At 42.9% G+C, this 25,656-nt stretch overlaps 1 protein-coding gene across 9 annotated transcripts in view; it reads left to right on the plus strand.

Moving 5' to 3' along the window:
- LOC139758810 (putative neural-cadherin 2) overlaps positions 1 to 25,656 on the plus strand; it is an 831,293-nt gene that overhangs the window by 765,007 nt on the left and 40,630 nt on the right. For all 9 annotated transcript variants that reach the window (XM_071680628.1, XM_071680630.1, XM_071680627.1 and 6 more), the window contains 4 exons: positions 5,013 to 5,246; positions 5,842 to 6,017; positions 13,595 to 13,741; positions 16,631 to 16,807. In XM_071680628.1, coding sequence (XP_071536729.1) covers positions 5,013 to 5,246; positions 5,842 to 6,017; positions 13,595 to 13,741; positions 16,631 to 16,807 — 734 coding nt within the window. The remainder of the gene's footprint in view (positions 1 to 5,012; positions 5,247 to 5,841; positions 6,018 to 13,594; positions 13,742 to 16,630; positions 16,808 to 25,656) is intronic.

The raw sequence follows: 25,656 nt of genomic DNA on the forward strand, positions 1-25,656 counted from the left end.
GATGGCACGAACCGCACAGTGTAGCTTGAGAAGGTGAGACTTTGGCACTGTACGTGCCACGCTTGGGTCTGGAAGAAAGGTAATGATAAGGTGTCAGTGACAGAGAAGCTTTGAGGGTGGTGTGCCGCGGGAGAGAGAGAGAGAGAGAGAGAGAGAGAGAGAGAGAGAGAGAGAGAGAGAGAGAGAGAGAGAGAGAGAACGTTAACGTAATTCATTGTGGAAATGAAGAGAAGTCTAAATTTCTAGAATTTGTTCGCCTGGTCTGGCATATACGCGGGACAGAGATATATGTGAACACTCTATCACCTTCGAAGGAGCTTTCATTAGTGTCTGCTGGAGACTTCGGCTTAAGTGTACCATAACCTGGTCCTCCACCGTCCAGTGACCTAAGACTGTGCTTCACTCCGTGAACTTGACCTGAGGAACCCTTAAAACGAGTATCGAAAAAAGAGGATCTCCACAGCCATCATATGTAGGACCTGTTCCTTGAATTTGAAGACGGTTATCTTTTAAGTTTTAGGAAGTTTTGAGCACATCTGGACAGCAAAACAAGGAAACGAAAAGGATAGTCAAACACGCCACAAATTTTTCCACGGGTAGGGAAGTATTCACTACCAGGCTTGCATATTCGGAACATCAATGCTACATTACTATTATCCCTTTGGCCACGACGTTCTCCAGGGGTTTAGATATGCTAAGTTCGCCCTTGAACTTATTTCCATATTTTTGAAAAAGAAATTCACGTCCCTCGCTACAGTTGCACCCGTTAATGTATGAATTCACGCGAACGAAAAAATATTGGCAGATCTTTCGAAGGTTTTATCAACAGTAAACAAAATGTTGCACTAATTTCATGAGCAAACATTTTTCCGTGCAATTAGTAAGAATTTTTATACATACTGAAGAGGCTGTAAAGTTAATTGAGCTGTGTAAATAAATGGCGAAGGCGAGAAGACAGCTGAGCTGGAGGCACCTGGAGCAATATCGGTGGTGGGGGAGGAAGAGAAGTGGTGAGGAAGAGAGTGAGGGAAGAGAGGAAAGGGGAGAGTGATGATGCGAGGTGGAGAGGGAGGGCAGGAGATGAAGACGAGGAGGTAAGTCAAAAGTAAATCAGTAAAGGAAGAGTAACGGTGAAGTATAGCGATGGAGACACGAGGAATGAGGAGCAAGGAGCTACAGACACAGCCACGATCAGGGAGGAAAAGGTAACAGCTGTTTGGACTGAAGGAAAGAGGAAATATTGCTGTAAACAGTAAATAAATACAAGACTGCTGCCATCCCCTACCCCCACAACAATGGCTTAACAAGTGCAGCAAACATTTGGCCGTAATTAAATTGCTTCTCTGGCCAGTATTTCAGTGTTCTTTTAATTCTTTGTATTTTGTACTGTTGACTCCCTGTTTATGAACCTCTCGCGCGCGTAGTTCTTTTGTTTTGTACAAGAGCCAGTGTTTTTACAGCAAGTTTGGCCACATTTACACAAACCGTTTTTGTAATGAGTTTCCCTCAGAGTGCGTTCGCGAATGTGAATGTACCGCTGCTGGACATTCATGTTGTAACCTCGTAAGTGTGAGGGAGCGGCCTTTTCTGAGCACGACGGTACGACCATTGAGTACGATGGTGCGACCCTTGAGTACGACGTCAAAGTCCCCGAACATGGCGGTACAACCCTTGAACACTACAGTACAAATGTACGACCTTCGGTACGACGGTACAGTACACATTCTTCATATATAGATATATATATATATATATATATATATATATATATAGAGAGAGAGAGAGAGAGAGAGAGAGAGAGAGAGAGAGAGAGATGCGAATGGCTAGCAGACAGGGCAACATGGGGGTAACACACACACACACACACACACACACACACACACACACACACAAACTATTAAAACACTTTTACTGTCACATATCTCGTTGTTTTCCCTCCAGACAAACGAATTTCCCCGTAGGTTTTTATGAGCATTAAATTCCTTTTATTTCTTCTTTGTGGAGGCATTTTCTTCCTGCACCATCCTCGCCCTTGTTCCGCGTTCCCTTCCCCAAGTTTTTTTTTTTATGTCCATAGAAGAGTTCTCACCACCAGTGCCACTCCCTCATTGCTGTGGCACTCGCAGCAGTGTCACTCTGACACCTTTTATTCATCTATCTTTTTTTAATAGTAATTCATTTACGTGTTTCCTTCACTCGTCAAAAATTACTTAACCCATATTGCTTTTGATTCTTTTCCATCTCTTCTCTGACATTTATCTCACCTTCTCTGTGGCTCTCTAGCTATTCCTGCGTCTGTTTTCCTCTCTCTCTCTCTCTCTCTCTCTCTCTCTCTCTCTCTCTCTCTCTCTCTCTCTCTCTCTCTCTCTCTCTCTCTCTCTTAGCTCCTCTTCTCGTGCTTCTCCAGGCTCCTCTCCTCATGCCTCTCTCCCGGCTCTTCTGTCTGTCCGCCCCTTCTTTTGCTTCTCCTCCTGGCTCCTTCCTCTTTTGGTGCTTTTCCTAACTATTTCGTCTGTCTCCTTCCTTTTCTGTTACCTCGTGACGCTCCTCTTCTGTCTTTCTTTTCTTCTGTTGCCTCTCCCAACTTCTGTTGTGTCTTCTAATGCCTCTCAAAGTTCCTCCTCTGTCTCTTCTCCTGTTGCTTCTCCCAGCTCCTCCTCTGTTACCCCCTTCTTCGCCCTCCTGTGTCTTTCTTAGGGATTTTTCTTTACCATAACATCTATCAGGGATTATACCTCCCCCTTCCCATGACCTTCCTCACTTCCCTCAACAGTCTCGTTCATTCTACGCTGACTACATCATTTGCCATATTATATATATATATATATATATATATATATATATATATATATATATATATATATATATATATATATATATATGATGAACCACCAGATGGCATTCCTTCTCATATTTTGAAGGAGTTTGCTTCTGAATATGTGCTCTTGCTTGCTCTTTTGTATAGCTCCCTTCTAACCAAAACTCTACTTTACTCTTGGAGACACCCGTTGGTACAACTCGTCCCAAAGAAGGATGTCCTCTCTAGCCCATCCATCTCTCATTCAATTGCTTTGACTCTCGATATATTCAAAGTACTTTGACTCGTAACTGAACTCACAGTTTTCATAAGCGTCTTGACTCTCCCAATCCTCTCCGGAACACGTGGGAAGTATTCTTTCTCCCCTATCCCCAGGGATAATATATATATATATATATATATATATATATATATATATATATATATATATATATATATATATATCCGGTCATCCTCTCTGATAGACTCAAGGGAATCCTGTGGTGTGCCTTTGATATCTGTAAAGCCTTTGACGAAGTATAGCGACTGGGGTCTGATCCCCATGATGCTACGCTCATTGGCATCCCACGCTGGCCTTCCTATTCCCTGGCCGGTCTAACTTCCTAATTGTTATTGGATTAACCTCTCCATCTTACCCTATCAACGACGGCGTTTCAGAGTTCTGGACCACATCTCTCCTGCGCTCTTCCTCCTTTTGATGAATGATTTTATTTTTTTCTTCTTCACAAATCGCTGCTGCATCCCTCCTTTTTTCCTTCAACTCCGCTCCGTTATATTTTGCTCAGTCAAAGCACTCGTCACGTCTCCTTTCGTCACGTCACGTCACAACCTCCTCTACAAATTCAGATATGGAAAGGATTTTTCCAGTGGGACAGACGCATCGTAATTGATCATAACGCCTCTAGATCCCAAGTTAGCATGGTACTTCTACCCTAACTTGGAAACAAACCCCCACACTGCACATATTGTCAAAGCTGGGTATGACAAGCAGGAAGTCCAGCCAACGATGATCGAAGCTGCTCCTGTCCTGAAAAGCTGTTTCTCTAAGTTAAAACGAACTCGTGGAGAGTACCACTCTCAATATTTGGGAAGGTACCTTTTAGCTCTGGCATGTCAATTTTGTTTCTGGTTCTCTTTTCCTCTTCTAAGGTATTACCTCGGTTTTTGCTCTCGAGAGCTGACTTTTTGTGCGCCTTTTCCACTAGCTGAACCAAGTGATACTGTGCAAGCCACTGTGTTATACAATTATTGCGCGGCCGTTGGCAAGGACAGAGAGGAGATGCCATTGTGATGTTTACCTCTTCTTCTACACCGCTAAGATTTGGAATTCTTTCTTTCCTCGTGTTCTTTTCCCACTTGCTTCCACCTACTAATTTTTGAAGGTATATTTGGCATCTCCACAGAACATTCGTAGATTACTATTCTTTTTTTTTTCTCTTGTTCCTGTTCTTACCCTTTTCTGTATTTCATTCAAGCTGTAGCCTCAATGAGGACTTTTGTTTTTTGACGTAAGAAAAAATTAGTACCACAGCAAGTGCCACTGACGCAGGCTGCAACTGCTCGCGAACTGTACGAGGCTACAGGAAAAATTCGAGGGGTAACTGTCTTACTTGGACATCAGGAATTTCATTATGGTGTTTATAAAGCTGTACGAAGAAAATCTGTGAAATTGTCACATATGTTTTATGGTTGTATTTTTTTTTTCCTATCATGGTAACTTACTGAAACTGAGTTACAAAAACCAAGCAGCAGTTGGCATGATAAGGACAAATGTGATAAGGTAAATTTACCTTCATTCATGAGAAAATTTTCATTTCGAAATCTTATTTACTTTATCATATGGTCATAGTTATATGATGATATGTGTTTTTAACTTTTATCTTCATTAAAAGTATTGATTGCCTTGTGACATGCTTTTCTAACTCTTTTTCTACCCTTTGGTTTATAGGGCAGGCCACTCTGATACTTCTCTATAAAATCTATGGAATCTATCAAAGTACTGACTGATTCAATAGGTCCGAACAATAGCTTTTCAAAGTCAATAAAGTATGGAATTTCCACGACATGAGAATGATGGGACACTCTGATATGTGGCAATTCCCCATTGATAGCCTATCGTTCTAAGAACGCCTTTTGATATCCAGCAATTCTAATGCTTTTCCCCTCGGTGTGTGTGTGTGTGTGTGCCCTGCAGACTTGTCAGTGGTGGTTATCTCTGCATGGGACGCGGACGACACGACGGAGGGCTCCAACGCCAGACTGACATATTCCATCGAGAAGAATGTGATCGACGAGCGTTCGGGCGAGGCTATCTTTAGGGTGGACCCCCAGACCGGCCTGGTGCGGACCGCGCTCTGCTGTCTGGATCGGGAGACCACGCCCGAGTATCACATCCAGGTGGTGGCCTCAGATGGTGGCGGCCTCAAGGGTGAGTCTTACCCTCTGCTTCACTCATTCAAGGTGGTGGCCTCAAGATGTGGCGGCCTCAAAAGTAAGTCCTACCACCAACTGCACCTTATGACTTACAACCAGCTTGTAACCAAGTAAGTGTCTCTTTGAGGTAATGTAATGAAGTCTTATGGCGTGATGACAGTGGGAGTCTTATCAAGGTATAGCTTAAGTCTTATTCCGACGACTTAAGTTTCCTGTAGGGCAGACAAGGCTATCAAATATAGGATACAATGCATCTCTCACGGTACTTTTTGACAAAGTAGCTACATTTTCCACTGAAACATTACCTGTATAAACACAAGAGTAATAGGTATTGATTATATTGTGTTATAGGAAATATAATTGAAAAGTTTAGTTTATGTATCATAGCAAGATAGAGTTGTCATCCTCTTTCCAATGTAAGAAAAGCTAACTTTTCCGTGTGTTCTTTGAAAATCCTTTTTAACTCAGACGTTATTTTGCCGTTTTGCATCCTAAGCTAGAGATGTGATTATTCCATGAGACATTAATGATGTCTGTGGAGGTAAATCTGTCCACCAGTAAGGTGGTGTGTGTGTGTGTATATGTGGCAGGGACTGGGACGGTACTGGTCCGTCTGGGTGATGTGAACGACAACTCTCCTCGCTTGGCTCGCCGACACTGGCACCTGGAGGTGGACGAGACGCCTGGCGTGGGACCCCCGTCCAACAACACACTCCTTGAACTCTCGGCGGCCGATCGAGACACCCACAACCAGTTCTTCTACAAGGTTGGTGATGCACTATCTTCCTTTATCTTCCCCATTTGGCGTCCAGTTTGCTGTAGTAGAAATGATCTGAAATGATTAGGTTTTTGTGCAAAATGAACGGGCGAGAAGAAATTCTATAATCATTCTGCAATATGTGTAAATCACAGCAAAAGTATCATAAGATGACCCTTTTTGAAATATTCAGTTGTCCTTTTCTTTGTTGTACAGCAAATTAGTATGGAAAACGGGTGACGCCATCAATCACTGTGTAATATATGATGATATTATTTTCAATCATGTGTTTACCTAAATCGAACTCACATGTGACAAGATACATATTTTACCCACCACATATGCAGCACAGAAAAATCTGCAAGTACGATTGTTTTCATGACCTTCAAATACATCGGCATTTTTTAGTGTGTGCATAGTTAATAGAAGCCAAGTTTAAATAGATTTATTCATCCATTACTATCATTATTATTATTATTATTATTATTATTATTATTATTATTATTATTATTGGAGGGAATTGGAGCGATGTGGAGTACAGGGGTCGACGTGCTGTCAGTGTGAAGCGTCCGGGGTAAAAAATGAAAAGGTCTGTGGATCCTAGGTTGTGGATAGAGAGTTGTGCTTCGGTGCATTGCGCATGACTGCAAGAGATTGGATGAGAGTGGGTGTGGCCTTTCTTTGTCTGTTCCTGGTGCCACCACTCTAACGCGGGAAACGGCGATCAAGTAGAAAAAAAGAAATCATCATTATTATTTTTATTAATATGATGAATCATGTAGAGTCCAGAGACTCATATTCGTTGCTTGGATACAGAAAATGTGTCGTGGTGAGTCGTCAGCACACGTCAGGAGCTGACCATTAAACCGTAAGACACCATCTTCAACGAGCTGGTTCCAGGCGGCACCAGATGGCCCGGGTAGATCACCTGCCACCATGCGAATGATGTCAACATTCATAGCACGAACGACGCCTCGAGGTGAGGCAGGAAGGTGGGGAGGGAGTGAGGCAGAGCAGATCCTACGGTTTTGAAGGAGAAAGAAGTGAGGTTGGGCAGGTCTTGGGGTGTGGCGGAAGGGTTAGTAAGGCAGGGCAGACGTTCGTTTGAGGCAGGGCAGGTCCTAGTGTGAGGCAGGAGAGTTCGTGAGGGCTGTGGGGCAGCGGACACCCATCGTACCTCAGACCGAAGTGGAGGAAAGAGGTCATTGTACCCGGAGCGGGTGATCAGGCTAAGTGGTTGGGGCGAGAGCGGACGAGTCACGCAGACACACACAGACAGGCACGGAAAACACAATGCCTATCACCATTGGGGAAGGCACACGACAGACAGACAAGCAGGAGGACCATAAACTTCTCCAGGGGAGGAGGGAGGAGGGGAGGAGGAAGGACCATAATAGTAGCGCAAGTTTAACGAGAACATCTAAAAGGAATGAGGTTAAGGAGGACTGCTTTTAAGATAGCGGTCTGCCGGAAACTTACCTCGCGTGCAAAATGAGTATTACTACACACATACACACACACACACACACACACACACACATACACACACACACACATACACACACACATACACTGGGTTCAAACAAAAACCTTCGTATATTTCATTTGAATTATCCCGTTCTCGTGACTAGCTCAGCAGGGCCGACGCTGCCACGGTGCACGACTGCATCTCTCTGGCGAGTCGTCTCAAACCCGTCGTTGTCAGAAGGGAACAAAAGATAATATACTTAGGTGATTGGAAGTGAGGGGATATGCATGGACATGTTGGTTCCATGTGAATCAGTTAATGTCGTGTGACGTGAAAAATTAAAAAGCAATTTTTATAGACGTGGAAGTCCATGCTTCACTCTAACATATTGGGCTTGGGTTAAAAATGTGTGTATGTGTTGATGTGGAAGGTGTATGTAGCTGATCCATCTCATTAACGTTGTACTGGAGTTATGATGATAGATAGGCAGGTAGATGAATAATGGTGCTTTAACTTAGAACTTTTATAGACGTAGAAGTCCATGCTTCACTCTAACATATTGGGCTTGGGTTAAAAATGTGTGTATGTGTTGATGTGGAAGGCGTATGTAGCTGATCCATCTCATTAACCTTGTACTAGAGTCATGATAATAGATAGGCAGGTAGATGAATAATGGTGCTTTAACTTAGAACTAGACCTTCTTGGGTCTGATGCCTAAGCCTTTGACCTGACCCTTAAGCATCAGGTCAAAGGTCAGGCCACTACATCCAAGGGTCTTACATAACGTCAGGCTCGAAGGTTAAAGTTACTAGATTTCTCAAAGTTTGTCTTACGTTGACAAATACTCCATAAAACTTGAGAAATATGGTCTAGTCGCCCTTTATAATTTACAATATAACAAAATCAGAACTAAAGCATTGGCGTTTTCCATCTAAGTTGAATAGATTGGTAAAGTACACTGTTCATCAGAAGAATTACCTCCCAACGAACCTCAGTTACATTCAGGGCTTGAAGGAAGCGACTTGCTTCGGGAAGTAAATGTAAGAGTGACTGGTAGCACTTAGTGAGACCTCCTTACTTAGCGAGACCTCCTTCCTACGTAGGGTATAAACGGAATCTTTTTGAATAAGTGACCAAGTGACGGTGGATGAGACATCCCTATTCGTGAACAGGATGTAGGAGGAACTTCATTGCTGTGGATGATGGTGATGGTTCGGACTCACACATGGAAAGGGTGAAGGAATGTAAGAGAATGTGTTTGTGTGCAGCTGGCTACTGTAATTCAGTTGAGACATTCTTTAATAGAATGTGAACTGGAAAGTTCATACATAGAGTCATGGTTAATTCGCTTATCGATAGATAGAATGTAATCTAGAGAAATTATTTATAAGATTGTCTGTATACTAATGGATGGGAGATTCGTTCATAGATGAGATACATACAATAGGGTTAATATGAATGGATGAGACATATGTATCTTTAGAATTTTCATCGAGAAAACAGGTAGAATATTGTCAGTCGTGGAGAACAATGCTGACCATGGCGTGCTAACACTTACGTCCACCGGTATTCTTCATAACACAACCATGAGATTATATCCCCTTCAGTAAGACGGTACGACTCCCGCACCGTCGTACTCACAGTATTGTTGACCTCATCCTTGATCTTAAGACCTTCAGCAGACTAAAATCGGGTAGGGTTACCTCTGGGTGTCTTCCTATTGGTCTAGAAGTGATGCTCATATACTTAATGCATACCTGAAAGATAATAGATAAGAGGCTTAGAGTCATAATGGAACCAACAACAAGACCATCGCCTCCTCTTCCTCTTCCTCCTCCTCCTCGCGTTCGTCCTCCCTAGCGCAAGAGCCAGTCTTGCTATCTCCATGTGCAGCCTTGCTGGAATAACAAGAGTTATCTCCACCTAGTTATGCCAGTGTATTAAATTTCCGCAGGAGATGAGATGCCAAGAGGAGATGTGTTCTTATCAAGGCAGACCCTGTACTGTCGTGTGGGCTGCTGAGTAGAGTGACTTCCTCGTTAGACCGGCCCTGTACTCTCGTGTACCACTCAGTAATGTAGCCTTTTCATGTGGCAGCTCCTGCGCTACGGTGTGCTGCAGAGTAGCGTGGTTATCAAACATAAGGTAGTCTCTGTCCTGTCGAGTGTGCTGGTGAGTACTGTGGCTCTGTCGTGAGGCAGACCCTGGACTGTCGTAAAGTGCTGAGTAGTTTCTGTCTCATGAGACAGGTCTTTCACTACACGTTGTCTCATATGACAAGCTGATGCCACGGTGTCATTCCTCAGAAACCATACTTCAGCTCATATAACCGTTCATACAAAACTTGATCAATTTTTGTCCTTATAACAGAATGAGGGGCAATATAAGAACTTAACGAGTAAAGCATAATTGTCAAAGTGGAGGAATATATATATATATATATATATATATATATATATATATATATATATATATATATATATATATATATATATAAGTGCGTGGAAGATTGCGAGAGATAAGCCTGTGTTTGGCCGATAATAGAAGCCACTAGCCTCTCTGGTGGAGAAAAAACGTAGTGAAGTCAAAGAGTACTTTGCATTATAAAGCTTTTTAACTTTTTCAGAAACATTCTACTTTCCTTTTCATCTTATATTGGTACACACATGATTTAACTTCACCTTATCATATTCATCAGTATGTCCAACCGTCATGGCTTCCATATCATTTAGTGTGGTGATTTCAGAAGTTTACCAGCCTTTCAGAATATGTACAGGTTGAACCGCTAGGATCGCTTCACATCGTAGAATAAGTGTACCTCCAGCCCTGCCCTTGGCAGAACTAGAAAACCTGACCTCCATCATTGTAGTCTTCTGTAATATCCGTCATATAAACAAAAAAATAAATGTTGCAAATTCTTTATTCTTTTTTTCGTCTCTTGCCATCCGTGAATCATGACGCAATTCAAATGTTACCAATATTTATCGGCTAGGTATAATATCATTGCCAGGTTTAACTGATATAAATATTCTCCTTTGTCATCAATTTATTTCTAATTTCTGCTATATTTTTTTTGTAATCTGTTTTGTTCTGTTATCCCATTATAATGTAACGATTGCAATACTTTGTAATCTGAATAGTCAGAGCGAATTTTAATTGCCACTAATTTGCGGGTTTTAAGCTCTGTCACAACGTACGTGGACCGCATTCCGGTAGTTTGGTGGTCCATTTGAAATATGTGTATTACACTATTTTATCCACCACCACATAATTACTTTCAATGAAAAAAAAAAAACAGTTGCTAGTGAATATCGTTCACTGTATGCCAAAAAAGGAAAATAGAATAAAAGAATATTAGAGACAAATTAATGACGGTCTGGTAACATGGCTTTAACAACCCTTGAGGGAAAACACACAAGCGTCCTTGGACTGAGTAGTTAACGTTCGCGCGCCAGTTAGGCTGTGGGCAGCGACTGTAAGGTGTGTTCTCGTCAGTTAGGCTGTGGGCAGCGAGTGTTAGGTGTGTGCTCTCCGTCAGTTAGGCTGTGGGCAGCGAGTGGTAGGTGTGTGTGTGTGTCATTGTGTTACAGTCTGTCTCCACATTACCATCAAGAACCCGTAAGCTGGTGGTGATCTTACATCCTATTTGTGTATATAGGAAGGGAGTTTCACTCTTGTGAAAACGCCCAGTCCCGGATAGTGAGGCGATATACAGGTCCCGACTCCCTGTGACATTGTTTTCTAACACTGTCGACGAGGCGTAGGTGCTGGTGGAGTTGCACACAGTCTGTCTTCGCTAGAGGTGTAAGTGAAGATTTTATTGTGTAAATTTCAGTGGAGTTCTAAATGGCGAGTTTACTATTATGACCCCCGAGGAGTGTATTTGCTGTCTGGATCCCTCTCAGATGGAAGTTTATTTGGTGGGTGCTGTTTGCAAATTGTGATCGCTGCCACACGCGATGAATAAAGGTGAATGTTAAGTGTAGAATTAAAGGACACGTTTTTACGTTTTGAAAGTAGTCTGCTTTAAGAAGCATAGTTTATAACGTTCATCAGTATAGATCATTTAATGTACGCATGATTTTAGGTAACCTTACGTAGTACAGTGTATTTTGATATGTTTTGCATGATGAAGGCCGTGCAAATATTTATTAGCGGGATTGGTGAACTTTCCTAAGCTTATACTGGATTATCAACAGGTTTACATGTAAGAAAGATCGTTTAATATAATTTCAGTGTTGATAACATCCCCATATTACACCCATAACAATGGCTAAATGACACCTCGTAAATGTTGGCTGATAGAGCAAGGACAAAGAACCTTAATTATATAGGGTCTCAAAGATTATAGCAATTGTCATGGTCGATTGTTAATTGTAAACAGTTGGTTTGTGTGTTCTCCTGTTCCCCTTGACCGATTGTTTTGAAATCATAGGGCAATGATGCTGTCACCACCAACCTCATTCCTTTACCACCCTCGCTTAATCACAGTCCTTTCCCCCATCACTGCCGGCACCACCCTCGCTGCACCACCACAGTCAGTCACCCTCCCTCCCTCACGTCGTCACCACCCTCGCTCCTTCACCACAGTCACCCTTCCCAGTCTGTCGCCACTCTCGCTACATCACCAGTCACCAGCCTCGCTCCTCTACCACCCTTGCTACTTCACCACAGTCACCCTCCCCAGTCTGTCGCCACTCTCGCTACATCACCACAGTCACCAGCCTCGCTCCTCTACCACCCTTGCTACTTCACCACAGTCACCCTCCCCAGTCTGTCGCCACTCTCGCTACATCACCACAGTCACCAGCCTCGCTCCTCTACCACCCTTGCTACATCACCACAGTCATCCTCCTCACTCCGTCACTACTACCTCTTTCTATCACCACTGGAGCTGGAGCTTTTTAATCATGATAAGCCGAGTAAGATTGAGATGTGGGACATTGCACGGTAATAAAATAGTTTTTCATCTGACTGAAATTAATTTCGTGAGTCCTTTCTCTACGTTTTGGGAAGTCTTTGCTCACGTCTAGTGATTAAAGTTATTTTAAGGTATATTTCCTTCGGTGTTGATTTTGCAAGGAATACAGCGACCAAGATAGTTTTCAAACCATTGGTGATCACGTAACTAGTATTATTTTGTATATACATACCTACATTTTCCACAGGATCCTCTTCTCGTCTGTTTCCTTAGCCCTCAGGTTTATGTCCTCCATTCCACTTGCTCGTTCCATCACATCCTTCCATTGTGCCTAAGTCTTTTACCCTTCCAGTCCTTCCTCACACCTCGTATATCCCTCGACCCAAGTACGTCCTCATCTCCAACCTTTCCCGCTGGTGTCCCCAACACGTTGTCTGACCCTTAACATGATCTCCCTCACCCCCTCATGTTCCACATCATTTCCCACATATTTTTCCACACCTCTCGCATGGTCATGTTGGGATATATGGGTCACTGACATTTATTTCACCTCATATTTCGGTGCATATTATTATTATTATTATCATTATTGTTTATTATTATTATTATTATTATTATTATTATTATTATTATTATTTTTATTAATATTACTATTATTATTATTATTATTATTATTATTGTTATTATCATTATTATTATTATTATTATTAATTATTATTATTATCATTATTATTCATTATTCTTTTATTATTATCATTATTATTATTACTGGTTACTGTTTTCCCTATGTGGTGATGTGCTCGATAGCGGTGGTGGAACAGTAACACTGTGAAATGTTCCTGAAGATGTTACAGTGATGGAGGTGTCAGATGGCAGACCAGTAACCAGCTATTATCACCTACAGCTAATGGAGTATCAAATGATGGAGGACTAACCAGTTAGCATCTCCTGCAGACGGTGGATAAGAATTTGACAGGTATTCCAGGTGGTGGAGCAGGGGATTAGTATCTCCTGCAGATGGTAAGGAGTAAGTTGATAACACGGTAATGAACTGGTTTCCCCAAGTGGAATGACAAATGTTTGGGGAAGGCAGTCACCAGGTGGAGTGACAGAGATAGTGGGATAATAATGACCAAGTATTTCCAGGTATTAGAGAGTGACGTTTGCAGGAAGAGTAACCAGCTGTATGTCCTACAGGTGGTTGAGGAGAGTGGATGGGGTTGGGAGCACTTTGGGATGCGGTCTGTGGGCACGGTGGGCCAGCTGTACGCCCTCCAGACCCTGGACTACGAGGTTGACACACACAGACGTGGCTTCAAATTCATGGTGCAGGTGACTGATAAGGTGAGTGACTGCATAGCTCGCATACACGTACGTCCCCGAACTCGTACACACTGTTATGAGAACAGTTCCTTCCCAGCCATGTGAATATCATCACTACTGAATTAGACTACATAAATACGATAGTCGCTAAACTTGTGCATACTGAAATGTCCCATCAAACACATATATCCACTCTTCCAACCCAGCCTTAAACAACACCCCACCATACATACACCCTTCTGTAACTGCATTTCCTATTTATGCAGGAGACACGCTTTCTCTTCTGCTTTCGCCTCTGCTTTCTCTCTGACATTACAAGCACAGATTAAGCATAGCACAAGACCCCCTCATATGACCCAGATGTAACTTTCATACTGAAGATACTGACCGCTTTAATCTTCCATTGTCATGTGTTTACCCCACAAAGACACACATTATCATTGTCTCCGGTCTCACCCAGTGGATGTGGCCAACAGGTTTCCAAAACATTAAGAATTGCCATAGAAGATTATTAAAAGTTTATATTTCCCAGCTGATGGAACTAACGCAGCCTTGGGCTTTCATATGATTTGGCCCTGGTGTAATAATACTGTAATATATATATATATATATATATATATATATATATATATATATATATATATATATATATATATATACACACACACATATATATGTTAGACTACAGAATAACCTGTAATACGTAATGACCTTGACAATGGCTCAGTTCAGATATCTGTTACCTTGATCATAATTTTGCCAATAGTATCTTTATAGCAGTCACTATATAACTACATTATTGTCGTGGTGGTGGCACGAGCTCTGGTGCCGTTGCATGCCCTGAAAAACTATAGTTTCTGGTCTTTGTAACAAAGAACCGTGACCCCCTGCCATCTAAGATACCATGCCCGGCAGGTGATGGCAAGATGAAAGACCTTTCTCTTGGATTAACTTGGCTCACACAAGTGTGCAGCCTCGAGGCACTAGACGCTCGCATGGGTATTCTCTGATGGACTTTGAGAGAGTCATGTTGCTTAGTATGCAACGCCTGAGTTTGTGCAAGTTGGAAGATTTCTGGAATGTTGAGGGCGACTTGGAGTGTGATGGCTACTGCTGCTGCGTATGTTTGTGGTGGTGGTGGTGGTGTGTGTGTGTAATTACCTATGTGCTGTACAGGGAGGATGTGTTGCATTAGTTGGGCCCCATTTCTTGAATTTTCATTATACAATCCTTTCAGCTTCTGTATGCTGTTCATATCCTCAGTACTACTCTTGCTCAAACTGTTTATCCACAACTCTTATACCGTAATATTACTTTCTTTCATCTTTACTACGAGTCTCGCTCTTAATTTCATGACGAGGCTTCTGGTTCCGTCTTTGCTCCTACGTATCGCTGGCCATGTTGACACCATCAGACTGATTTGGAAGCTTAAAAGTTGTGATCAAGTCACCCCTTACTCTTAGCTCGTCCGTTTTGAACAAATCCAAGGCCTGTGACCTTTCCCTGTTACTCAGCTTTCTTTATTTTGGTACCACTTTTGTTACCCTCCTCTGGACCTTCTTTATTAGGTCTTTGTGTTTCTTTAAACGCTGTGAAGCATATTCTAGTGTTGGCCTCATGTACGAAGTGGACAGCTTTTAAACGGCCCTAATGAAGGTCATCTCATTAACGCTTGCCTAAGCCAGGTACTCATTTTATCGACCTGTCCCAACGGGAGAATGAACAGCTGGGTTGACTGTGGACCAGCTGCCGCGACCAGGATTCGAACTTATGCGGTTGGACCCCTTGGGCGACCCATGAATGCCTCACTGTCACCACGACAGTTTACACGAATACATACAGACATGTAGTTTAGCGCCTTGCCGCTCTGTCATTGGACTACGAACCATTGGATTTGTGTCTTATGCTGATGGATGACATATAGTACAACATACAGTTATATGTATATTTAAGATCTGATTGCAATTCGTCATTAATCTTAATATTTACATTTTCCTGGGCGTACACAGAAATTAGAATATGTATCAAGCATCTTTGGGTACTTTAGGTGAAGTCGGAACGGGAAAATGGTTTCTCGAGGAAGATTATATACACTACATCTGTTTAGTGTCATTTGTCTTCAAAACTAGCAGGCACACCATTCTCGTGGCTATTTTACCAGGACGTGAGGACAGTAAAGCTACATACGTATTACCCGCAAGGTGACGCTGGCAAAGTTAGCTTTGGGTGATGTTCGCATGGATACGTATGGTCGTGGGATCAGCGGTACGGAGGGAGAGTGGGAGGAAACCAAGCGGGAAATGGAAATGCAAGTGAAGCCATTCAGGACAGACCACTGAAAATTACTGGTCTGTAGCGGCTATACATTTGAAGGTGTAAATTCATTATCTCGTGCTCGGTATTTCGAGAGCCGTTAGCATGAAACTCATTTGGACAATTTGATTTTGTATATACATGTCCGACTCATAAATGTAACAGACACCAGAAACAAGAGGGATTTCAAATAGGTTTAGATCCGGTTTTTTTCAACGAATTTGTAATAAACGGCAAAGGAGAGAAGGAGAAGGCATGATGATAAGCAGGAAGATAGGAGTAGGACGAAAGAATGAAGCAGTATGGATGATATGCTGGTGCGGAGAACTGATGTGACGATTTAAAGAAATAAGATGGTATTAGATTATACAGTCTGAAAATAGAAATAAAAATGTCAAGTTGTGTATGGTCGAATTAAACGATGAAAAGATTAATGCTTATCATTTACTGATTATTATCTGTTCATCATAACTCAAAATTGTGGAGTTAGGATATCGTTGGCCTAAGTGTCGGTAGGATGCTGAGGGCAAATGTGAAAGCGCGCATGTGTTCAAGACTGAGAAGGGACAGAAAAGCCTCTCTCATATTTCCCCACAGGGTGAGGAAGGATGGAGTGACCCCAGCCACGTAGACGCTGCCTGGGTATCCGTACATCTACGAGACCTCAACGACAACCCTCCGCAGTTCTCACGCCCGAAGGCCCACGTCACAGTCCGGGAGGACGCTGAGCCCGACACCCTCCTCGCCACCCTCCCAGCCCACGACCCGGACATGGTGAGTACAGTTAACGATGGTTTAAACTCACATAATACTTAAGAACTTCACTTCCAGGCTCCAACCACAGTACTGGATCCCATGATTCTATGAACATTTAAAAAAGGTCCTATTCTGTACTAAGGCGCACTTATTGGAATTCGTGTATACATACGTGTTGGTTTATCTAGAACCAGCATTTAAGATGAAATGTTTATTCATTTAGTTTGCGCTGTTTGTTTGTAGTCTTCAGGAATATTTACGGTCATTGTAATATCGTAACAAAGAATTAAGAAAGAGTTAGGGGGGGAGGAGAGAAATGAACAGTATGGTGAAGAGAAAGAGAATATTGCTCATGCATCAATGGAAAATTCTCTCGGCCTCACAGTAATATCGAACGCTGAGGGATGCACCATTACTTGTCAACAGTAAACTCTGATACAGAAATATAGTAGACTTCGGTACTTGAATGCCATCATCATAACTCCATCAGTACAGCTCTCGACATACCCTGATAATGCATTTAATTAATTGTATCCGGCCTGTGTGTCGCAGATAAGGATTTACGTTCGACCAGTAGTAGTCAGTGGCAGAAAGTCAGAAAGGATAGAATACGTACTAGAGAGACTGTGAAGGTGGGAAATATTGTGATATACAAGGGAAACTAGCGAGTTCCAAAAGGATGTAATGTTCTCGGTTAATGATTTTCTTAATTAGTTCTGTAAACTTTAGGGAAGCTTAATATATGCTTGATAGTCTGGGGACGCTGTAGAATTATGCTTAAACTCGACCAAAAAAAAGCTGATTTTATGTATGAAAATTCCTCGAAGGAGTTTGTGTAGTTATACTCTTAATTCTCTTCATCATAGTTAAGGTTTTGCAACCTTCCACATTTTCTGGGAAGTTCCTCCGTGTTTCCTAGTAAATTTGTTTGGATGGTAAAGCAGTTTAACAAGAGAGAAACAAGTGCAAGTCAAATTTGTGTGCGTGTTTGTCTTACGGAGGTCGCATGGCAGCTGTGTGATTACAGCTGTATCTGTATCTAAGAATTTTCATGAATGAAGTATTTGCTTAAGGAGACTTCGCGCTACAGATAAGCAGGAGGTTGAGCAATGCGTTAAATCGAGAGTCGGGTCGCGTAATTTGAGCTTCATCTTGAAGTTGGTTTGCGATGGTGACATGAAAAGTTTACATGGGAAAGACAAACATTAGGCTTAAGTTTTGCAAAAATCATATCCAGAGTAAATGTCTATGTATGTATATGCATTATATGATTCCATGTACGGGTAGCAACTGTAGCCTAGTATAGTACGCTTCGGCATGATCCTTCTCTACAACGGTACAATCCTTGAGGAGGACGGTATGACCCTTGTGTATTGGCATTTTTAAATGACCCGTAAGGGTCTGGTAACGTCGCGTACTGAAGGGGGTTCAAGGTTAAGTAAATTCTTTTCTTGCTTGATTAACCGTCTCGCGAGGTTTTTAACCTGGACTGCTTTAGTGAGTTAACACATACGTGCCTAGCATCACGATGACCCATATTATACATGGGGCTTACCCACGTCTTCCAGTCCTGGCAAAGTTCCAGACGATCTCCCGTGTTTACACCATTCGTACTCCCTCACTCACTCTATCCCTGACACCACACCTCTCCCTCTTCGTCTCCAGCTTCCTGTTTTTTTCCTCTACTTCATTCACGGGCATTTTTACTCATACTGCGCGTCCTGACCAATGTTTGCCACCTCCATCTCACGCATTCGCCCATCGTTTATTTGTACCCACTCCTTCCTCGGTTCCATACCCTTTTTCGTTAATAAACAGTCGGACGTGCACCATTAGCGGGAGACTAGAAGTGATCAGTTGGTATGAAATGTATGTTTCAGAAGTTCCGATTGTGGGTGAAAAAGAAACAAATAATTTTGATCTGATGAAATATTGAAGTGTAAACATTACGTTATCAGTATATGAAGTAATGTCTTAAAAGTTTATTCGCTCTTAGCATTATTTTATATTGAACTTAGATTTTAGAAGGAAAGTGGTACGAAGAGATGGAGAAGAAACAGGTTAGTGATCCACGTCTAAAGAAGGTTCGAAAGCCCCTTCCATATTTCACTCAGACATCCCCAGTCGTCTGCTCATTCCCTACACTTTACCAGTGGCAAGAAACCCAGTTTTACAGCTTCTGTAAATCTGATGCTGCTTATCAAAGTGTCACACGAGACATCGTATGAGTCTGCGCTATGCCTTGCAGAACACACACACACACACACACACACACGCACATTTTTTGTGGGGACATCACCTTCGTCATATCATTCCCCTTTTCACTGGTGAAACAAACATCAATGTTCTCTAACGGGATCTGTTACTTTAGGGTTTTCTTTTACGAACAAAAGCGTCCAGCCTCGCCGCTCTTCCCCGTCCCACACTTCTCTGGATTTTCTTGTTTACTTCTATTGCCACTCAAGGTATCTCATGACAACGCCTAGCCATAGCCTCATAACCACGCGAACGAAACACTTCTCTTCAACCCGAAACCACTCGCTCGTGTAGCTGTCCCAACACTTCTTTTCATCAGAAACTGTCTTCACGCACACGCCTTATTCTATCTGCTCGCATCATATGACTTTTCCAAGGACGTTAACACCCTAATATCTGCTGCACACCTGTTTGCTGACATCATCGTCTTGATTTTTGTGTGCGTGATTACTGTTTCTGCTTTTGAGCGAGTTTTGGAATCGTGTTGCACCATGTCGTTACTCTTATTAGAAATGCACGTACGCACACACATACACGACTCCATTTTTCCACCTCCTCCTTGGTTTCCCCATTTTCCTTGTTCCCCCATTTAGTCATATCTCCTCACTCCTCCTCCAAGCCATCTCACCACACCCTTTTTACTCCCATACCTCTCTCTCTCTCATACCCTATCGTTCCTCCTCACACCACATTACATTTCCATAATATATATGTATATGATAATGTATATAAACGGTATGATTTTTTTTCGGCTGGCTTCCTGCTATAAGCGACTCTAGCCTGGCCAAAATCGAGGCAGCCACCGGAGCAAAAAAAAAACGACGTGAAAAGCAAGACTTTTGTTCTGCGTTCGGTGCGGGCGACTCTGTCCTTTTATATTCTGCATCGAAAATTGTGCCAACTCCTGCTGTAGAGAATGGCCGGGAAGTGGAAAGAATAAATCGTACATATTTTACGTCGCTCAACCCACCACCCCTGAGTTGAAGAGGTGTCTTGTAAGTGCCAAATCTTTTCGTGAACGCTTATTTCTCAACACTGTAGTACATTAAGAACGATTCCTTTCACCTGACCTGTAGAATTACCCATGGGTAAGGTAAACTTACCTCTGACCTGACCCTTGAGGTTTTGGTCCTCAAGGGGTGAACTGTTTCACAAAGATCGCGCTTGAGAGGTTAATGATACCATTTCATAAGTAGGATAACGTAGCAGCGCGCGCGGTGTATTATTCTCAGGAGCAAAAATCCTGCTCAATGCGTAACTCACACTGGCGCTCATAACGACCGTGAGGGTTGCACAGAGCGCTGTCATCAGCCGAAATGTATAATCTTACGAAGTAAAGCAATAATGTCGTCTTTAAAAACGCAGGAGGGGTATTACTCAAGTGGTATTTGCTGGTTCGTATAATGAAACTACGAGAAACGATGACATTGCTGACACACGAGATCCAGTCTCATGTAAATGTCCTTTGTAATGCCCCTGCTGGGGAAGGTCCTGGTGTGCATTTGTCTGGTGGACCTCTATTACCCTGGGTCGGATTGTTTGTATATTGCTTACACAGAGACTCTGGGATATTTCTCCCTCTCTCTCTCTCTCTCTCTCTCTCTCTCTCTCTCTCTCTCTCTCTCTCTCTCTCTCTCTCTCTCTCTCTCTCATATCGTTGTTTTCCCTCCCATCATTCCTTACCTTAACACTCCCCAACGTATTTCTTTTTTCTCTCTCCTTCCGTCACCCTTAAGCCTATGTCTCCTCCTTCCCCGATTTTAATCCTTCCTTCTCTCTAGAATCTTTTTTCTTTCTTTCCACTTTCACTACCCTTCCTCCCATCTACCTGCGTACACTCGCCACTAGTGTTCGTACACTCGCCTCCCTCTTACCCTCGGATGCTTTCCCCTTAGCAGATATCCAGCTCCCCGCTTATAATGGTAATTCCTTATGAATATCCCGCCGTTCCCCTGTAATGCCCTTAACACCAGCTGCCTGTAGCGGCGCCGGCATCTTCGCACGCTGTGGTTCCCGTGAAGGGTAGACAACATCCAGGGTAAACAACGTTCGCGGTGACGGGTAAACAACGTTCAGCGTGACGGGTAAACAACGTTCAGCGTGACGGATAAACAACGTTCAGGGTGACGGATATACAACGTTCAGCGTGACGGATAAACAACGTTCAGCGTGACGGGTAAACAACGTTCAGGGTGATGGATAAACAACGTTCAGCGTGATGGATAAACAACGTTCAGGTTGCCGGAGAAACCACGTCCAGCGTGACGGTTAAACAACGTTCAGCGTGACGGATAAACAACGCTCAGCGTGACGGATAAACAACGTTCAGCGTGATGGATAAACCGTTCAGCGTGACGGATAAACAACGCTCAGCGTGACGAATGAACAACATTTCGGGGTGAGGCGTAAACACAGAATTTGACATCAAACATGGTTAATCTTCCTCGCGCCTCATTGTCTAAAGTGAGAGTCCAAGACAGTTGGCTTGTACAGCGAGACGCAACATGCAGGCTCGCCCCAACCCCCACGGGAAATCTGGGAAGTACTTCAAGTGTAGAATCAGACGATAGATGTCTCCACCTGAAGAATCTTTATCCTGATCTCTTATTAATCACTTAGGAGAACAAGACATCGTGAATAAACCGGAGAAAACACGACGGAGAAATGATTATTTCGTAGGACGACAATGCAGACAATGCCCCTGAGAGTAATTCTATGCAACAGATTTCTATTGTGGGTTAAAGAGATTGCAAGCAACGTTGGCAGGAAATAAAACCAAGAGAAAGATACACATTGGCGTAAGTCTCCAGGATAGAGCTGCCTGTGTACATGTCAGGGGAGACTTGAGTAATCTCCAGGACAGAGCTGCCTGTGTACATGTCAGGGGAGACTTGAGTAATCTCCAGGACAGAGCTGCCTGTGTACAATTCAGGGAGACTTGAGTAATCCCCAGGTTAGAGCCAACTGTGTATAGGTCAGGGAAGACTTGAGTAATCTCCAGGATAGAGCCAGCTGTGTATAGGTCAGGGGAGACTTCAGTAATACCCTTGATAGAGCCAGCTGTGCATAGGTCAGGGAAGATTTCTGTAATATCCAAGATAGAGCTGCCTCTGTGCAAGTCGGGAGAGACTTTATTCTTTACATTAACTGTCAATAACTCTTGGGAATTTAAGCATTACGTCATGACCCACCTTGGAATTTAAGATGATGTATGATAATGGAGGTGAGTATGGAAAACAGAGAGAGAGAGAGAGAGAGAGAGAGAGAGAGAGAGAGAGAGAGAGAGAGAGAGAGAGAGAGAGATGGTTTTAGGAATTCTGTTTGTGGAAGTATAATGATGGCGGATTTTGAGATAACTTTCATGGACTTTGCGGTCTTCTGTGCCTGCAGGTGTAGGCTGGTGGGAAGGTACCAGTCATGTGGGAGCTACACTTGGTTATAATGGTAGGAAGGTACCAGTCATGTGGGGCTACACTTGGTTATAATGGTAGGAAGGTACGAGTCATGTGGGAGCTACGCTTGGTTATAATGGTAGGAAGGTACGAGTCATGTGGGAGCTACGCTTGGTTATAATGGTAGGAAGGTACGAGTCATGTGGGAGCTGCAGTTGGTTGTAATGGTAGGAAGGTACGAGTCATGTGTGGGTTACGCTTGGTTATAATGGTAGGACGGTACAAGTGATGTGGGGGTTACGCTTAGTTGTAATGGTAGGAAAGTGCTAGTCATGTGGGAGTTAAACTTGGTATAATGGTAGAAAGGTACGAGTCATGTGGGGCTACACTTGGTTATAATGGTGGGAAGGTATTAGTCATGTGGGGCTACACTTGGATATAATGGTGGGAAGGTACGAGTCATGTGGGAGCTACACTTGGTTATAATGGTAGGAAGGTACGAGTCATGTGGGAGCTACACTTGGTTATAATGGTAGGAAGGTACCAATCATATGGGAGCTACAGTTGGCTATAATGGTAAAAAGGTACGAGTCATGTGGGACTACACTTGGCTGTAATGGTAGGAAGGTACCAGTCATGTGGGAGTTAAACTTGACCGTATACATCTTTTAGAAACCACAATGATAAGGCGAAAGCTGCACCGGGTTACACAGGTGATAGAAGGCTGTCAAAATACAAAGGCTGCAAGTAGTGGGTGTGTAGAGTGGCAACACTCGTGTGTGTGTGTGTGTGTAGTATGGCAACACTTGGTGGGTGTGTAGTATGGCAACACTTGGCAAGTGTACAGTGTGGCATCATTTAAAGGATGTGCTGTGTATAGTGGATTTGTTTAAGGGAAAAAGAGTCTTTATATGTACATTACTTTGAGTCTTACAATTGATTGTTATGAGCCACGTCTGTACCCGCATTATTACATATTATTCTCTCGTGCTGTGGCGCCGTCGTCCTGAATTTATGTTGCTTTCCATTTTAAAAAGAATTTATAGGAATATTTATATTGCACCATAGGACCAGCCCCACGAGAGCTGTAACCATCAACTTTTAATAGTTTATATATATATATATATATATATATATATATATATATATATATATATATATATATATACATTCCTATGAGTGTGTGTGTGTGTGTGTGTGTTTGTGTGTGTGTGTGTGTGTGTGTGTGTGTGTGTGTGTGTGTTTACTAACCCAGGACCACATTTATGATGGGACCTGAGTTTGTATAATCAGATTACATTTATCCCTAATTAGCTCTCCTGCCTAAGCGAGGTAGCGTCAGGAACAAACGGAAAAAACGTTCTCATTTGCACGTACGCATTCAATAGTTATCATGCATAATGCGTTGAAACCAGAGCCTATCCTCTACAGCCAAGCCCCACCGCCCACTCCACGGATTACCGTGGCCGCTTCATACGCCATAGTTTGACCCCGTGAAGAGTACGTCGCTCCCCCCATGTACCACATCGATCCACATCGCTCTATCCTATGCACCACTCTAATATCGTCATGAATGCTGAGGGCCTCACTACTCAGAAGCCTCCTTCACTCCATCCCTCCATCATCTGGGTCTCTCCCACCACTTCTGACTCGTTGATCCTCTTAGCCAGTCTTTCTTCGCTCATCCTCTCCTTGTGTCCAAACCATTTCTACTCGCCCTGATTAGTTCTCTCAGTCAGACGGTGCTTACTGCCACACATTTCTCCCAAACTGTCATGACCTACACGATTAACCCAAATCGCGCATTATATCGTCTTGGGACATGTCATTTCCTACACGTTTACCCTCTTCCCTTCTTTTGCATTCTAGTGACGCGACTGTTCTCGATTCGAAACTACTATACCTTTAAGCATACTCATCTTTGCCCATACAGACAGTGACCTCGCCATCTACACACTCGTTAATATACGCAAGACCATAGTCCTTTGGTTTACATCAATCACTTAGGTTCCATCTGGTGCCAGGCCCACTCTCAGGTACCTAAAGCTCTCCACTTCCTCGAGATCCTCCCCATGCAAAATTACATTCAAACTATCCTTTCCCATCTTCCTTTTCCACCTCATTGCCTTTACTTTTGTTCTCACTCGCATCTATCTCCTTTAATACATTCTCTCGAACTCTCCGGAGTCAGCCGCCAATACCGTGTCATATGCAAATATCAACTAATTCACCCACCATGGCCCATCTCTCTCCACCCTCAGCATACTGTAGACCTGTTCTCTTCTTTAAGACCCTTACAATCATCTCCTTAACCACCCCAACCATAAACAGGTTATAAAAACCACGGTATTCTCACACATCCTTCACATATACCCGCCATCATCGGAAATCGCTCACTTTCCTCCCTTCCTACCCGCACAAGTGCCTTGCTCTTCAATCAAGAACTCGGCGCTGCATTTGGTAACCTTCCATTTACCCAGTGTGTTCATAGCACCTTCCACAAGGCTTCTCTGAAAGCCCTATCATAAAAGCTTTGTCCAGATCCATGAATGTCATATGCAGTGTACTCCCTCCACGTGATTTCCACACTAATTCACGAATGTTTAGGGCGCAATGGGAGATGGGGGTGGGGACTGTATTCGTAGAGGAAGATCATCTACATTCCATCAGGATTTACAGCTTCCTTAAATTTTGTTTCTGTCATCCACTACCATGATGATGATAAGGTACTTCCTCGCATCCTATCTAACAAGCTTCTTTACCAAAATGCTTTTTTATGACCTCTAGTTCGTCTGTCATTCCATTCCATGGATAACTGTTCAGTTGTCATGGTCATCAGACTGGTTTAGAAACTCCAAGGTTCTTATCAGGTCATCCCTTACCCTCCTCTCTTCCATGATGGGCCAGCTTGTGTTAACTCTCTTGTTTTCCGTAACTGTCTATGCTGTATCTTTCTCAAGAGGTTCTCGATTACATCCCAGCGCCCCCGTAAGTATGTTGCTCTTACCTCAGAGGGTTTAATACCTTCCACAGAGCATCTCTATCAACTCTATCATATGCCTTCTCCAGCACCATAAATGCTACATACATATCCATTTGTTTGTCTAAGTATTTCTCATACATTCTTCAAAGCAAACGCCAGATCCACACACCCTCTACCACTTCTGAGTCCGATACATGTACTTCTCGAGAATATGGAGTAGTTCTTCATCATAATCA

This window comes from Panulirus ornatus, chromosome 31, assembly GCF_036320965.1.
Source record: "Panulirus ornatus isolate Po-2019 chromosome 31, ASM3632096v1, whole genome shotgun sequence".
In the NCBI taxonomy this organism is placed as follows: Eukaryota; Metazoa; Arthropoda; class Malacostraca; order Decapoda; family Palinuridae; genus Panulirus; species Panulirus ornatus.